The 15051-nt window shown below is 43.5% G+C and overlaps 1 protein-coding gene across 2 annotated transcripts in view; it reads left to right on the forward strand.

The window, feature by feature from the left end:
• Positions 1 to 236: 236 nt before the first annotated feature.
• Positions 237 to 15051, forward strand: part of SINHCAF (SIN3-HDAC complex associated factor) — a 29695-nt gene continuing 14880 nt past the window's right edge. Inside the window, exons 1-2 of one of the 2 annotated variants that reach the window (XM_027129302.1) lie at positions 237 to 429; positions 14821 to 14968. In XM_027129302.1, coding sequence (XP_026985103.1) covers positions 14841 to 14968 — 128 coding nt within the window. In that variant the 5' untranslated portion in view covers positions 237 to 429; positions 14821 to 14840. Of the gene's footprint in view, positions 430 to 529; positions 657 to 14820; positions 14969 to 15051 lie in introns of those variants that run through there. The other variant, XM_027129301.1, reaches the window with a different exon arrangement.

Genomic DNA, 15051 nt, shown 5'->3' on the forward strand with positions numbered 1-15051 from the left:
CCCTTGGCCGCCGCCTCCAGCCAGGGGGCGTTTGTTTACGTGACGTCACTGTAGTAAGCAGTCCCCGCCCCCATTTCTCTCTGGCCGCCGCGTTTCCCGCGCCGCGGCGCTTCTCCCCTTAAAAGGACAATAGAGGCCTCGGGAGCGCGCGCGCCCGCCGGGCCTTCTCCCCTCCCAGCCATCGACGCGCGCGCGCCCGTATGCAAATAAGTTCGATTCAGGAGAATTTTGTACCAGGGGCCGCGCGTGCGCAGAGGGAAAGCGGAATCTACACCTTCCGCGCCAGCGGTAGCAACTGCAGAACTGCAGGAGACAATCTTTCTAGACAAGGCAGTTGAGGAGGAGGGAGCGATTGGGAGGTGGGCTTGGCTTGGCGTGCACTCCGCACCTCGGGAACGTTTTTGCGCGTGGAACGTCTGCTTTTGGCAGGTGAGTGACTCGAACCATTACTGTGGTGCAAAACTGTCTCACGAGGCATTGATTTGAGAGTGGCTCTTTTTCTCTTTTCACCTAACCTCACCACCTCCCCCTTCCTTACACAGACACACACGCACACATTTATATACACACAGGAAGTTTTGTCTTGGAGATGGCATTGCTGGGAGCGCTGTTTTCGTGATCTTCAGACCTCAGATTCTTTTGTATCTGCATGTTTAGTGAGTGCTTTTCAGTTGGGGAGGGTATCTGAGGCAAACCGAAAGTCTTGAGGTGGGGGAAGTGAGTGGAGCCTGGAAAGAAGTGAGGAATCGCCTGAGGTGAGGGATCCACGTTGAAGGTGACAATGACTTTTCTCAGCCGCAGTGTTCGCAGGCGACAAGGAGTTCGGTGGCTGAAAGGCCCGAGCGAAAAGGAGTTGCTGGCGATTGCGGAGGGGCCCCGGGTCGGTGCACCCGCGTGGGCGCGCGCCCGGGAGTGGCCGGCCGCCGTTGTTGGACCTCGTGCTTTAGTTTCTTGCGGCCCCCGCGCGTGTTGTGATGAGGGTGGACAATGAACGCCCCTCGCTCGAAAACTAAGTTGCCGCCTACTTGCGAGCTGTCGGGCGGAGGGCGTTTAAATCGGCCTTTCGGGTCGGTGCCGGCGTGGCCCGAGTGCACGCGGGTGGCATTGTCCGCCCAACTCTGGAGGGATGCGGATGCGACAATGAGCAACACGCGGCTGCTCGGAAGCGGCCCCGGCTAGCAGACGCCTCTCCCCGGGCCGCGCCCAGTCAGCGCGGGCGTCCGGGGTGTCTGTGGAGCCTCAACTTTGGTTCGCAATTTATTCACCTGTAGCGTAGATGTGGGCGCCGCGGCGCTCTCTAGGGCGACCGTGCGCGGCTTAAGATGGCCAGTCGGAGCCGAGTTGACTCCGGGATGGAGGCAGCGGCGTTGACTGAGCCGGAGGAGTGCGGCAACTCCGGAGGGCACTGCTTTTTGTGCCGAGCGTGACAGACCACGTGCTGGGGCTGCGACCCGGGTTTGGTCGGGGGTCCGGCTGAGCGTCCGGCTCGCGGTCAGCCGGGAGATGCGGGCGCTGTCGGGGCCGGCCGGCAGGACAATGTGACTTGCTGATGATGGCGTCTTGCCAGTTTAAAAAGCAGAGTGAAAGTCGCCAACTCTCGGCCGGTGCGGGGCGGGGAATCCGGGCGTTTCTTATCAAGGACATTGCAAAACTTCGATTAAATGGGCCTGCTGCTAGGGGAGGACGTTGGGACTAGCCCCGGAGTCCCATGGCGCAGGGTCCGGACTCTTCCCCTGGGCGGTCGTGAAGTGTCTCCCCCTGAGATACAATCCCACGTCCCTGAGGCTGCACGTAGGCAGCGCCCGGCTGGACAGAAAACAAAGAGCTGCATGTGCTGGTGCGGGCCCGGCCGGCACTCAGGGCGGCCGCCGGGCGGGCTGGGCCCCCCCTAAGTTCGGACGAGTTTCGGGAGGGGCTTTTTGTCTCTCGGGCCCTCGCGGGGAAACTTTGGCGGCGCTACTTGTGCGCGGTGCGGTGCCGGTGCGCGGGGGAGGCGGCGTGCTAACGCGCGGCGGGCGGCCGAGGGGCGGCAGTCGGGGCCCGGCGCTGGAGCCCCGGCGCCGGGTGCCGCGACGGCCGAGGGCCCGGGAGAGCGCGGCCGCGAGGGCTCGGCCCGCTCCCCGGGGCCGAAGCCTGCGTCTGGGAGGTCTGTGGATCCGCCTTTGAAGTCGAACTGTTGCCATGTTTGAATTACGTCAGGGCAAAGCCATGAGGAGGAACAAGCCCCGGCAGCGCGGCGTGCGGGAGGCGCGGCCTGCGGGAGGCGCCGGGCCGGCCGGGTGGGCGGGCGGGCGCGGGGCCCGTTGTTCCGGCGCAGGTGAGGGAGGCGGCGGCGAGAGACGCGCTTCCCTCCAGCCGCCGCCGCCGCAACCCCCGCCCCGCCCCGGCGGGCAGCTCTCTGCGGGAACTTTTCCTTCCGACCCCAGTTGCTGTGTTTACCCACCGATCCGCCGGGGAGCGGTTCTCTTTGCTGCCTGGGTGCTTCTGTCTCGGCCGTCGCCGCGTGCCCGGGGTGGGGTGGGGGGAAGCGCAGCCTGGGGCGACCGCGGAGAACCGGGGCGGGACGGGGAGGCATTTTGCTGCTTTCGGGGAAACCGGCGAGCGCGGCGAGCACCCCTCCCCCACAGCCGAGCCGCGGCCCGCAAGTGCAGGGGGCCCAGCCCCGACGACACCGAAAAACCACCGCGGGGAAGTTCGGGGCTCCGGTTGTCCTACAAAGGGAAGTGAGGACTGTGGGTGAATCGTGCGTGCAGCTCTCGTCTTTGTGTGTTTACGTGTGGGAGGGGGGCCGGCTGGGGCGAGGGCTGGTTTGGTTGGGGGGGGTGACTTCTTGGGGGTGGTAGGGCGGTGCAGAGTTTGTTCTCGTAACTCTGACCCTACTAGGTTTCTTTGTTTTTGTTTTCTCGCTCTAACGTTCGATTACTCCAGGCACCCGGAAGACCAGGAATTACTGTTCAGTCAAACATCAACCCGGGGCGAGACAGTTTCTCCCCAGCCGTCCTTCCCCCCTCACTCCTCTCTCACGTTGTCCTAAGGAAGCTTAAGAAAACTACACCACCTCCTTTCCTCCGAATAATTAAAAAAATGAATTTGACCTTGTCATTAAAAGTACTCTGAAAGCACCTGTTTTTGAACTGGAGTTTGCCGGACTTGAAAAGCCCTTTAATAACTTACGTTGCAAAACCGAACACGTTTATTAGTTGCTGAATCTAAATTAAATTCTGGGAGTTTATTTCTGGTGGACTTGGAGAAAAGCCCGATGGCATTTAAAGTATTTATATAGTGGTTTGGGGAAGGGGGAATCTTCCTTGGCCCTAAAGGTATGCTTGGCTCAATGTTCCGGGCGTTATCTTTGGACGACCTTGAAGAAGCTAGCACGTAGGAGTTAGGCCTTTCTTGGAGATTTTCTCTGGGGGCTGGGGAGGAAGCTGCTCAGGGGTTGACACAAGGTGATGGCTAGCGATCCCCGCTAGCTGCTTCATAGTTCCTGTGAACTGGGGTTGACCTTCTGGTTACCCCTCTTAGATTTTCTTTCCAAGCTAACTTTTTTTTTTTTTTTGGTATGTGGCCCCAGGCATAGCTCAGAAATTATGCTGGTTTGACACATGGATGCTTCTTTGGTATTTGGGGTTTGCCTGCAGTCTAGACATCCGATAAGCAGCACCACGTCTGTTGCTTCTTTCCCGATTTCTCCTGCATTTTGACCATGTTTAAGGGCTAGAATCTAAAAGTGGTCATTACCGAAAAATAATAATATCCTGAGATGCCATGCCCACACAAACCAAAACATCCATACAAATTAAAATCAGTTTTGTGCTGTCATTGTTTTGTTATTAAATAAACGTTTTCCCCAGGTTTTGGTTGACTAAATTACAAATACTTAAAGGCTACCAGTATTAGTAACAGTACATTTCTTAAGTGAATAGAAAGATCTTGTCGAGAGAATGAGAAACTTTGGATTTAATAACTTTTTGGCTTTGGGCAGTTGTTTCTCTGGGTCAGGTATTTAAAATGCATATGAGGCAAGGCACACTTAAAGCAAGTTTTACTTTTGGTTGTATTTTCTTTGTATATTATAAACATTTATTTAACTTGTTGCAGTTTGAAGTAAAAAAGTTTCCAATATGTATGTTCAACAATAATCATTAAAATGTTTGCAGCATAAAAATAAATAAAATGGGTATGAAGAGCTTTGCAAATACACTGTGAAATTCTTTGATTTGTTTTTCTTAATTAGTATTTTATAGCCGAGTTACAGCTAGAATTTCAATATTCTGGGAAATTTCAAATAAAATATCTTAAGGGTTTTTTTTTTAAATATAAGATGAAATGTGCAGTAGAAATTTGGTTTATAAAGGTAAATGAGTTGAGAGTGGGAAAGACACAGACAAGGTCTCTGCTGTCTTCCCTTTTTGCATTACTTTTGCAAGAGATTGGAGTTGAAAAGTTCAATACATAGTATATTCTAGAACCTTTGTGGGCCTCAACGCTGCTGTTGCACAGTACTGTTAATTCTGTATATCTGGAACCTGGATGATCAATTTTTTCCCAGAGTTGTAATCAGGCCCTGGGAAACCCTGGCTCATGAGGCTCAAATTCAGGCAGATTTATGTCAAAAAAGCAATTTGAGAATGATTTTCCATGTAAAATAAGTTTTTCACTGGGGAAAGCTTAAGCTTATTTGAAATCTAAACCAACTTCATAAGCTGTTGTAAGGACAAATTAATTTACTGTGCCAGGCACATAGTAGGTTGCTTTAAAAGTATTATGTTTTCTTTTTTTCCCTAAGCAGTGTTGGGAATATAATTGGCTAAGAATGAGGGGAACACATTTGTTGAGGCACTAGGTTAGTTGTTCAAAAGCCTCTGGGGTTGAAATGCCTAGGTTCCAAAGACTTGATCATCTTAAAGATGTAAGTCATTTTGTAGTCAAATTTTGTCACCTGCAGAATAGCAATAATAATAATAATACCTGGTTCTTGGGGATATAAATAAGCAAATCATGTGCTTGGTAAATACTGACTATTGTCCTGACAACTTTGGGAAGTAGACATTTTACAGAAGACAAAACTGAGGCCTGGATCAGTTTCCTTGCTGGAGGAAGTAATTCAGTAAATGATGAGTGGAAAGAATGAATGTCTTTGGCCTCTCCCCCACCTTCAGGAACTGGTTCTGGGAGTACACTGCCTTCAACTCCTGGTTGCCAATCCAATTCTGATTCAACCACTTTACATCAAAAAGTCCTGTGGAAATCTAGAATATGCTATTTTCTTTCTTCCTGATTTCTCTTGTCCACAAGAGTGTCCTGTTATAAAGTGAAAATATTTTATTGTCTTTTGGTTCTCCAGTTTCTTTCTCTCTTTTTTGTCAGTTTCTCTTTTAATTGAATCTGCAACTAAGGTTTTCTGTATTATGGAAATGATCTGGAAATGCAGCTAATGCATAAGAAGGGGGAGTGTATTTTCAAGGGAGCGAAGTTTTCTTTTTGTACTAGAAATATGGAAGTCACAGGCACACTTGCTATTATATATTCAAGTACAAAAGTTGCAGTTGAACAAAACTAATTCATTTCTAGCTTCATATTTAGTTGTTTTCACGTACTATAAGTTTGTTTGGATTAATGTTTTTTTAAATTTCGTTGGTGTTAATGTATGCTGAGTTTAAATAGCTCTCATTTTGCGATTCATTTCTCCGCACAGTATTCTCCTAATCTTCCCTTCCTCTCCACGTGCCTGCTTGAAATCAGCAAGAAATATTTCTTCTACCAGTTGTTATGAAAGCATTGACTTGTTTACTATTAATCTTTTCTAATTAAAGTAATTCATTTGGTTTACATTTCCTGGAAATCTTTAAAGCTCACAATTTTTTTCCACAAAAGTCAACAGACTAAATGTTAAAGAAAAATGACACCATTCAAAACATCAGTTTTTTAATACATGTTTTTATTATGGACACCATTCCTATTTCATGCCCTTAAAAACACTGTTCAACACTATTTTGGCCACCCCACTCTTCTTAGCAAGTTCCACCCAGTTTTGTATACTTTGTACATTCAGCACCTGGTTGTAATGTAAGACTTTCTGCCCTGTAACAGTTTATCATTGAGTAGAGGAAATAATACATTTAGTTTCTGCCCTGTAACGGTTTATCATTGAGTAGAGGAAATAACATATTAAACAAGTTCAGGTGTGTTTGTTAGCTATGGAAAGGTTTTGTAAAAAGATATAATCCTTAAAAAATTTCTCAGGTTAAGGGGATGGAGGAGAAACCATCTTGGACAAAAATAGGAGCCTAAGTAGAGATGCGGCTAGTTATTAAAGTTGGTTTGACACTCCTGGAATATCAGAATTCTAAGCTGGGAGCAGCTGGTAGCCAGGACTAGATCCTGAAAAGCTTTGAATTTCTTGCCAAGGAGTTTGGATGTATCCTGAAGCCAGTGTTGGTACCTTGGAAGGGATATTAACATTTGAACTTTAGGAAGTACCACCTGTTTGAAGGGTGCAAGGAAGTCGGTTATGAGGCTCTGACAGGTGTTCGAACACCATAATGAGGGACAAACAGGCAATAGGGATGGAAGGGACATGAACCAGAGAAGTGAAGGAAGAAGCAGATTTTTCTAAGGATTTCATCGTGGACATGGTGGGGACCATGCAGAGGATGAGAAGAGAGAGCCTAGTTGACTTGCAGATTTTATATGTGACTGTATGGATGATAACCAAGATAGGTAAACACAGGAAGAGCGTGTTTGGAAGAGAAGACTATATAATCAATTTGGGGCATTTAAAGGTTAGGACTGCCAGTTCTTGTATTGGTGCTTCAGAGAGCTTAAGGAACTTTCCTGAGGTTTGGGTTAGACCAGGTGTGTGCTTTCTTCACATTTTTGTCAAACTTGAAAATGGGAGAACAAGCTTCACTGAAAGGAATATGGTCTAGTTTCATGAACTTAAAAGTCTCTCTGAAAATGCTAAGTGTCTCTTTTCCCACAAACCTGGTCTTAAAAGAAAACCTTCAGAAATCAAGATTCTACCTTCATTTTAATTTGTTGTGCGTGCCTTGGGACAGATAGAGTTCATATTTCTATAATGTGCAAGTCTTATAAATTTAAGGAAGTAAATGATGTACATACACTGTTATCTTCTACTCTTGCTTCACAGCGTCCCTGGAAAGTAGAAGTGAGGTTTCACCCTAATATTACGAAGGGAGAAGTTAAAATTCTAAGTGATTTCACCCTAATATTACAAAGGGAGAAGTAAAATTCTAAGTGACTTCGTATTTACTTGTAAAGACAAAAGCAGAAATAGACTCCAACTTGACTCATAGCGCCTTCTTCACCACACTCACAATAGTTGCATGTCTTACTGATAATCATCTCTTAAAAGCAAATAAATACTATGTTCCCAACCTTTAACTTTCCCATCCACTGGAATCTCTCTTAATCTGGTATTGGGATACCCAGATTTTTTTATAACACTGTCAAAATGGGATTTTTTTATACTATCTAAAACTCAGACCTGGATTTGTGATTTTTATTTTTAACCTGTGCTACTTCAGCTGAACACTTATTTCTGAGTTTGACCGCTTTCCCGTAGGAGGAGTTCTAGATTCTGCTAACGTGGATTCCATAGGCACCACTGTATAAATATTTTACCATGTAATTTCTCAGGCTGGGTACATGTTTGGAGAAGCTATTGGCGAACAAGTGGGGATCCATCACCTCTTTTTCGGTTTTCCTCCAGGCAGGTTTAAATTGTTAAATTTCACTTAAAAAAGTGAATCAGTAAATTCAGAACCTTTGGTGTTGGGATGTGGGTTGGTCTCTACTAGAAGCAGGTGAGAGGAAATAGTAGTGTTTAATTGCTCCATGGCTTTCCTTAAGCCCTGCCGAAACATGTCTCCTTGTAGGGGAATACTGCATCCAAGTGGCCTAGCAGTAGGAGAACACAAAACACTCAGTCCTGTTTGACCCTTTGTGAAGTGTTGCTCCAGTTACACTGTTAGTGTTTACTGGATCCTGTACTTATATGTGATTAAAGATAGCGTACTGTTGACTAAAATGGTGTCGAGGGTAGCATTACTAGTTCCACAAACTCAAGGTTGCCCATAGCTTTTGATCATGAGTGTTTTTTCGTATTTCTCTTCATTTCCCATCATCCTGCCGTTTAAAGTTCAGGTCTAAAGAATACATCTCCTTCACTTCAAAGTTGTCTTTGGTTGCTTGGTTCCTTTTGTCTTTGTTCACCACTGCTTCCTTCCCACTTTACAAATCTTTTGCTTGTCTCTTCTCTGCAGTTTCCTTCCCATTCTGTTCTGTCTGTTCTGATTTTACTAGTCTATTCTGTACTCTCTCCTGTGGAATATATTTCCTAATGTGTGTCTCTTTGTCCGTATGTCTTTGAGGAAGTTTATTTAAACTCTCTGGGAGTTTTCAGATTCCTCTTTAGTTAAGATATGTGATGATAACTAAGGTTTTGGGGTGTGGTGCACTTGATTAAAAAAAATATCAGTATAGAAGGGAGTAAAGTGAAAGTAAGCCTCCTTCATTCTTGCACCCTTCAGAGGCAACTGCTGTTTACTAGTTTTTAAAAATCTATTTTAAAAAGCCAGTTTGTGTATTTAAGTTCTCATTAAAAACATACTATGGGATTATACTGTATAACAAGATACCTTGGATAAAAGTTCCCTCCCTGCACATGTCGTAGAACTACTGCCATCTTTTGAAGGGCTGAAAGGGTATTCTGTATTATGAAGACACCATACGTAAACCAGTCTGAGAATCCATGGACATTTAGGTTGCTTCCAATTTCTTATGTATTTTTTTTTTAAAGGTCTAGGTCATTTGGATTTTAGAGAGAAAAAGTGATGATTAGAAGCTATAGGGTTTTGGTCTGTTGAAAACTAAGATAACTTTAATTGAGGAATGTTTTAATTTGGGAGGTTGCACCCCTAATTTGTGCATCAGAATTTCACTTCTCAAGATGGCATGGACAAGTTGTGAAGTTAACTGTAAAGCTGATTTATCATCGTTGGCATACTTACTTCTCTCTGTTTTCTTCTATCTAGTTCATCCAGTGGCATTTTGAGTTTTGAAAGGTACTTTTGAATATAAGAAAGACTTTACTACCCAGAAGGAGTCTAGAAAGTAAAATTGGGGAAGTTATTACATTGGAGAAACTATTGGTGTCCTTCAAAGCATACATAACAACTAAGGTGAGCCTAATACATGTTACATTTATCATAATAAGGACCCTCTCCATTTTCCTAAATGTTAAAATCACACCCTTATAAGATTTGAAAGACAAGAAAATACTCTGCAGAATTAAGTTCTTCACCTCACTGTCTCCTAATTCCATATTAAAAAGGGTACTAGAAGCTCTAAAATTTGCATTTCACGATTCTTCATACTGTTTCTTAGTTGGAACTTAAAATCAGGTATTTGGTATTATTAAAAATTGTAAGACATCGCCTTCAAGCTATTTTTCAGAAAATTTTTCTTAAATAGCATCCCTTCACTATTGGCTGTGAAGATTTCTTTCCCATTTATATTGTATTGTACTTAGTAAACTTACCTTATGTGTGCCGAATTAAGTGTAGTAAGACATCATCCCTGCTCCTTGGCTTCATAATCTCATTAGATCAGATTAGAATTGGCTCTTTTGTATCTTGATAAACAGTGGTTACTTCAGCCTTTCCTTGTCCAACACTAAGGTTGCATTTCCCATCCTTTCATTAAGTTGATGATTGAATTCTTTTTAAAGGTAAATTTATTTATTTTATTTTTGGCTGCGTTGGGTCTTTGTTGCTGCGCGTGGGCTTTCTCTAGTTGCGGCGAGTGGGGTCTACTCTTCGTTGCGGAGCGTGAGCTTCTCATTGTGGTGGTTTCTCTTATTGTGGAGCACGGGCTCTAGGCGTGTGGGCTTCAGTAGTTGTGGCACATGGGCTTCAGTAGTTGTAGCACGCAGGCTCAATAGTTGTGGCTCACGGGTTCTAGAGTGCAGGCTCAGTAGCTGTGGTGCACCGGCTTAGTTGCTCCACGGCATGTGGGATCTTCCCGGACCAGGGCTCGAACACGTGTCCCCTGCATTGGCAGGTGGCTTCTTAACCACTGTGACGCCAGGGAAGCCCGATCACTGAATTTTTTTTTTTTTTTTTTGCGGTACGTGGGCCTCTCACTGTTGTGGCCTCTCCCGTTGCGGAGCACAGGCTCCGGACGCGCAGGCTCAGCGGCCATGGCTCACGGGCCCAGCCGCTCCGCGGCATGTGGGATCTTCCCGGACCGGGGCACGAACCGGTGTCCCCTGCATCCGCAGGCGGACTCTCAACCACTGCGCCACCAGGGAAGCCCCGATCACTGAATTTTTACGATCAACTTTTTGGAAGTTTTAAAGTGGAAGAAACCCCAGTAAATCAATCAAAACAAATGTTTAGAATTGATTGTTACATTTAAAAAATTCACATTGTTGTCTATGTATGCTATTTGTTCATGTAATTATAGTTATTTCTCTTATGGCTTTTGCTGACTTAGCTATTAACTTTAATCTTTTTAATTTGGGGCGATTGAATTAAATTGGACAGAACAGTAATTTCAGCATGGTTGATTTGTCTTTAACTGTTACAGTATTGAAAAAAATTTGTGGCTTTTTGGCTGACAGTAGATAAAGAACTAATGTCAATGAAAGTGCTTTATAAAACATGAAGTGCTATACAAATGACAGCTTTTTAAAAAAGTTTAATCAACACATTTATTGAGTACATACCACATGATTGGCACTATTCTAGGTGCTGAGGTTACAAAGATGAATAAAGACAATAAGAGAATTCCCAACCCAGTCTATTTTTATTTTTAAAAACAAGCTTATTGAGATATAATTTATGTACCATAAAATTCACTCTTTAAAGTGTACAATTCAGTGGCTTTTAGTGTATTTAGAGTTTTGCAGCTATCACTACTATCTAATTTTAGAAGGCAAATGACGGTTTTTAATCAGCATTTTACTTCTTTCTGATTTTTGCCTTTATCTCAAAGGTACATTTTCTTCTACCTTCTGCAAATACATGCTTAAGGGTGAGATTGTACGGGGTACACTCTCATCTGTTACTATTCATCAATTAGGAAGCAGATGGTATTAGCTTCCTTCTATTAAAACACTGCTGAATGATGTGACACCTATAAGAATAGATGCAAAAATCACAAATAATTTGAACAGATAAAATAGATTGTTCTGGAGGGATCATTTAATATTGCACAAATGTGGAATTAGGAAAGAAATACTCTTTTTTTAAAATTGAAGTTGATTCACAATATTATGTTAGTTTCGGGTATACAACATAGTGATTCAGTATTTTTATAGGAAAGAAGTATTCTAAAGAACCACCCGGTTTGTTGAGATAACAGAAATTCCAAGTTTAAAATCAAATGTGCCATGCTCACCCACTACCCTCTCAAATATACAAAGTAACTTGGTTTCAGAGCCAGTTTGTGTCCTTAGTTTTTTCTGAGATTAGGTAAGGTTTTTTGTTTTTTAAAACATTAGTGGGTCTGTAGATTTTGTGAAAATATTTTCAGTTAATCTCTGCTCCCCAAAGCTCAAAATGGCTAAACACCAACCACTGCTTAACTGGGTTGCTGTAAACAGAGCCCAAAATGAAACGCCTGCGTATTTGCTGCAGATTCCCAGGTACCTCTCAAGTGCAGGAATAAGCTCGGAAAAGGTTTAATAGGTTTATTAAGTAATCATCCATTAAAAGGCTCATGCACTGCTTGTGTGCTGCATTAGGACAAGTGCCTGCCTGCTTACTGCATTTAGCACTGCTTGGAAGAGGGTGAATCCTAGGATTTAGACCCCACTCAGATGTTTAGGCAGAAGAATTTTGTCAGGAAAAAAAGGTTGCAGAGCTACATAAAAGATTATCAATCAGAAGACATCAGGCTATTGTATTTTTTCTGATGTCTAAGAAGAATATCCTCAAGCTGAAGAATGGATTGTTTCACTGGTACTATTGGGTAAGTTTTGTGGAGATCCCCAACAACAACAAAAATCATACTGAAGATGAACAGTTGATTCACAGTAGCTGCTGATGAAAAGGAAAGCCTCAGTACCTAGCGGTAGCCCTAGTATTTCTTAGCAGCTTGCCCCCATGATAACTGGCACAAACTCTGGCTTCTTGGTCAAATCCAGCCTCAGGGAAGGTAGTTCATATATTGGAGATGATCTGATTTTTGTATAGTTTTGATGGCATGTTTATTTGTGGAGAGAAGGGGATTGTGAGGGTAGAGATAGGAGTCTGTCTGTTGTAATAGGATTTGGTCTGTGTGTTAATGGAATGAACTGGCCTTCCTTGCTGTATACTTCCTTTATCCTTGCTGAGAAGAGAGGTTGAAGTTTCCTAGAGCTATTGATGAAGCTGGTGACTGCAAGAGGAACTCTGGACTTTTGACCTTGATGGTAATGGAAGGTGTTGGGGGAGTTTGGAGAGCCCACAGATTTGGTGTAAGGACTAGAAAGTTATGTTACATTTTTGCCTCAAAACAGAAATATACAAATTAAAGCAATAGCTTCTACTTTCTGAGTACTTATTTTAATAAGTTTCTATAAACCTGTGTCATTTGACGTGGTTTTTTCCAAAGCAGCACATGGCCATTTTCTCAGGAGGCAATTTTCTTTTCATTCATCATATGGGTTTGTTAGATGGAAAAAGAAATCTACCTCATTTCACAGGTCTGTGCCTTTTCCTACTATATACAGAGCACCTTCCTCATTTTTTTCCTTTCAAAAAATCTCATTTAATGAAAATAATTAACTTAATCAACTAGAAGTATTTTATTTTCTTGTTTTAACAATTCTTAAAGTAACTGTTAGTTTAGGCTTAATTATTGAAATGCATCAGTGTCCTTCTGCCCCATTGCACCTCCCTTTTTGCTTGCCTCCCTCACCAACAAAAACATCAAAGAACACTTATGAACAGTGGCCCCTGTTTAAAAGGAAGACTTAAGTCTTTAGTTATTTACTGATAAAATATTTTCTTAAAAACAAGTTATAAATCATTTGTTTATATTTCAGAATCCCTGCATCTCAAACACACACACACACACACACACACACACACACACACACACACACACACGACATCCTGGATATTTGGTTATTTTTCTGAATCACTTTCATATACTTGCTCTGGTATGGCTAACCAGAAATGGAATGGAATGAGGTTAGGCAAGAGGTCATCCAAAGACAAACACCAAAATTTTTGTTTTACTTGTATATTTGAGTATATTTCTAAAAGAACTTTTAAAAGGGTGGTGTTCTGTAGTTATAACTCCTAAAACTGTGGGCACAAATCTAGCTGGTATTAATAATTTTCTCTTCTTGATGCTTTATACGATGGTTTTGTGATAATTTGTATTTGGACCTTTACACACGCACACACACCCTGCTCTGGATTTGTCCCTTGGGGTTTAGTTTCTGTTCATTACCGTTTCATCACCTCTCTTAGTCCAGATGTTCTGGTGAAGTTGGTCCTTGGTTTGGATATTCTAAATTACTTACAAGGTACTTGTTTACTGCCAGCTACATTTTTGTTGCATCCGGCCCTGGAGCTGCATCTGCCTTCCTTGCTTGATGATGAGATTTTTTTGATCATGGAAATCACAGTTTACGTTTTTGAACATATGCCTCCCACTATTACTGTTCTAAGGCACAGCACCTCATTGAAAAACTTCAAAAACCTCTGTAACAGCTGTGAGGGTCAGACCACTGGGCAGGCAACATGAGCTCATTCTTAATTTATCTTAATGATTTATAAAATTATTATTCTTAAATTATAACCCTGGAGTTTTGTGTATTTTACGTCCTCCTTTCAGTAGTTTCAATTCAGGAACAACTTGCCTTAGAACTTCCCATTTATCACAGAAGAAATCCCCTCTGATTTCCCATAGGGCAAAGTAGTGTAGGTTGATGCATATTGAGCTACTTTTGTGCTTAGTATCAAATAGTGGTCCTGTAGTAAATGCTCAAAACTTTCCAAGAGGGGGGAATCACATTAATGCAGAGATGCAAAATAAAAAGGGGTGCCTTAGCTTAAATTTTAGGATGTGTCCTCCATTGTGTATGATTCCATTACTTCACAGGATAGTGGGGAGAGTTTGTTGTATTCTCTACTTAAAATCTTGAATTTTAGAAAATGCCTCCTTCCTGCAATTTTATTTTATTTATTTTTTAAAATTAATTAATTAATTAATTTATCCTTTTTTGGCTGCGTTGGGTCTTGTCTGCTGCGTGCGGGCTTTCTCCAGTTGCGGCGAGTAGGGGCTACTCCTCGTGTGGCGTGTGGGCTTCTCATTGCGGTGACCCCTCCCGCCGTGGAGCACGGGCTCCAGAGGTGTGGGCTTCGGTAGTTGTGGCTTGTGGGCTCTAGAGCGCAGCCTCAGTAGTTGTGGCGCACGGGCCCAGCTGCCCCGCAGCATGTGGGATCCTCCCCTACCAGGGATCGAACCGGTGTCCCCCGCATTGGCAGGTGGACCCTTAACCACTGCACCACCAGGGAAGTACCCTTCCTGCAATTTTAGAATGAGTGTTTGCCAGGAGGGGAGAAGGAGGTAGTAGAAGCCTTGTTAAATACCTGAGCTACTTTGTGTGTTTTAGACACTTGCTATGCTCGTGTGCCTAGAATTGAGGTGGGTCCAAGAGGTTTTCACCAGTGCCCTCCTCTCTCAGTCATGTAATACCGCATTGCTGGGGGTAGGGTGGAGCAGAGAGTTCGCTTTTAATGGTTTCTTGTTATAGCCCTCAACAAAGCTGTGTCATCAATTCCCTTGGCTTTACAGACTATTGCCCAGAAGAAAAGATGTTTGGTTTTCACAAGCCAAAGATGTACCGAAGTATAGAGGGCTGCTGTATTTGCAGAGCTAAATCCTCCAGTTCTCGATTCACTGACAGTAAACGCTATGAAAAGGACTTCCAGAGCTGTTTTGGGTAAGATCATGTGATGTTTGTACCATTTTTGGAGTGAAAAAGATCACAGTATACAGAAGTATTTCTAAGCAAAGGGATTGGAA

This window comes from Aethalodelphis obliquidens, unplaced genomic scaffold (genome assembly GCF_003676395.1).
Source record: "Aethalodelphis obliquidens isolate GAN/ISIS:26980383/991018 unplaced genomic scaffold, ASM367639v1 scaffold36, whole genome shotgun sequence".
Lineage (NCBI taxonomy): Eukaryota > Metazoa > Chordata > Mammalia > Artiodactyla > Delphinidae > Aethalodelphis > Aethalodelphis obliquidens.